Raw genomic sequence first — 2,164 nt, 5'->3', positions numbered from 1 at the left:
AAATATCCAACTTGAAAAAGATAGTTAAACCCGTTATTAGAAGGAGGTTACTTAACAGAGGAAAGATGTCTTTAACATAAAATATCCTTAATCTCAACTGAAACCTGATCTTTCGCTCTTTAATAATATTATATAATTATGAAGAAATTATTCATTAATACATAAAAAGTATACTAGTTGAATCATACCTATTCATTAAAAAATATTAAAATTATATTAGAATAAGCATACATCTACATCACAAATATTTTCATGAAATGCACAATATAGTCACTAGTTAGAACTATTGTCATGAAAAGGACAAAAGAAATCTTTGATAAATCCCATTGTTACTTTATAATTTTAGTATCTCTATCTTGAAATATAATTTGCACAAATGTAAACACTGAAGTTTAGAATTAATCTACTGTTTAAAAATAAATACTGAGTTAACATGAGTACTCATTAAAATACCTCAAAATTCAAGAATATTGAAAAACATCCACAGAAGGATTCTGAAAAAAAGAGAATATTTTATTGTAACTTATGTTCATAGGTTTAAAAGTAACAATGACTAAAGAAAAAGTAGTTGTGACTGTGACCAAGAATGAGGAGAACTGTGCATAGCAAGGATAGGGAAAAGAGGAGGAAGAAAATAAATTGTGTAATTATACTATAATTAGAAAAGAATATATTGCGGGGCATGGGGACCCAGAAAAGGGGAAATCATTTGAAAAGTAAATAAAAAATATATCAATAAAAAATAAATAAATCATGCTTTTTATTCATAACATGAACCATCTCCGACAATTTTTTTTCAGTGCAATCATAACATCTTTGTTTCTCAAACAGTATATCATGGGGTTAAACATTGGAGTCACAATTGTATAGAAAAGAGAAAGGAATTTGTCTACTCCTGCTGAGTGACTGGACTTTGGCCTCAAGTATGTAATGATACCTGATCCAAAGAACAAAGCTACAACTATAAGGTGGGAAGAACATGTAGAGAAAGCCTTGGCTCTCCCAGTTGCAGAAGGAAGCTTCAGAATGCTTGAAATTATTTTCACATAAGATCCAAGGATCAGCATAAAAGGAATGGTGACAACTAAAAGGGCAATCACATAAATCAGCATCTCTATCATAAAAGTGTCCCCACAAGCTAGGGTCAGGACTGGAGGTATGTCACAGAAAAAGTGATTCAGCTGATTTGATCCACAAAATGGTAGAGAGAAGATCCAGTATGTGAACCCTATATGAACAGGAACTCCACTTATCCAACAGCCAGCTGCCAGCTGTATACAGAGAATATTGTTCATGATGAGAGGGTAAAGCAATGGGTTACAAATAGCAACATATCTGTCATAAGCCATAGCAGTCAGAATAAAGCACTCAGTGGCCCCAAAGACAAGAAAGAAATACATTTGAGTAGCACAAGCCGTGAAAGAAATTGTTCTGTCTTGTCTGTAGAGATCTGTTAATAACCTGGGAAGAGTGACTGACACATAACACATTTCTAAGAAAGAAAAATTTCCAAGGAAAAAGTACATGGGAGTCTGCAGGGAAGGATCGGCTCTTGTGATTATGATAATGAGGCTATTGCCTATCAGAATAATTAGATAGATCATAAAAAACACCCCAAAAAGAAATTCTTGCAAGTTGGGAACATCAGAAAAACCAAGTAAGATGAATTCTACCAATGTTGAGTGGTTCCATTGGGGACTTTGTAGAGTGGATCCATCCATGGATGATTGATTTTAAGGTTGTAACATCCATTTACTCAATAGAGTTTAGATAGTCTAAAAAAAAAAAAAAAAAGAAATGAAATACTAAAAGTGTCAAATCCGCAGACATAGGAGAGATGTCCAGTCATATTGATTGGTGCGAGTTATTCATGAACTTAGTCCTACTTCCTATGATTTTATGGGATTAAAAGGAAAAAAAGAAGAAGTACATTTAAAATATGTTTCCTGCTATTTTTCACAAGCCAAAACAGCAAAACACAAGAGTATAGTGTTCTCTATAGTTCTGACTGCCTATCCCTTGGCTACAAGCAGTTGCTATTATGCAGCACTAGATCAGTTAACTCCATCTTTGCCTTTAATTACTTGCCTTTTCTGCCATAGGAGCTGTTTAATCACAATTTTACTTTTGATAAACTTTCCAATTAAGCTAAAAGTATTTTCTC

General features: G+C 33.0%; 1 protein-coding gene across 1 annotated transcript; it reads right to left on the bottom strand.

Moving 5' to 3' along the window:
* Window positions 1-764: 764 nt before the first annotated feature.
* LOC127684306 (olfactory receptor 10AG1-like) lies at window positions 765-1,721 on the bottom strand. The gene has a single exon (XM_052181257.1). The coding sequence runs from the start codon at window positions 1,719-1,721 to the stop codon at window positions 765-767; it is 957 nt and encodes a 318-aa protein (XP_052037217.1).
* Between the last annotated feature and the right edge of the window lie 443 nt (window positions 1,722-2,164).

The sequence above is a fragment of the Apodemus sylvaticus genome, chromosome 5 (assembly GCF_947179515.1).
Source record: "Apodemus sylvaticus chromosome 5, mApoSyl1.1, whole genome shotgun sequence".
Taxonomy (NCBI): Eukaryota; Metazoa; Chordata; class Mammalia; order Rodentia; family Muridae; genus Apodemus; species Apodemus sylvaticus.
This window is presented reverse-complemented; position numbering and strand designations above follow the sequence as displayed.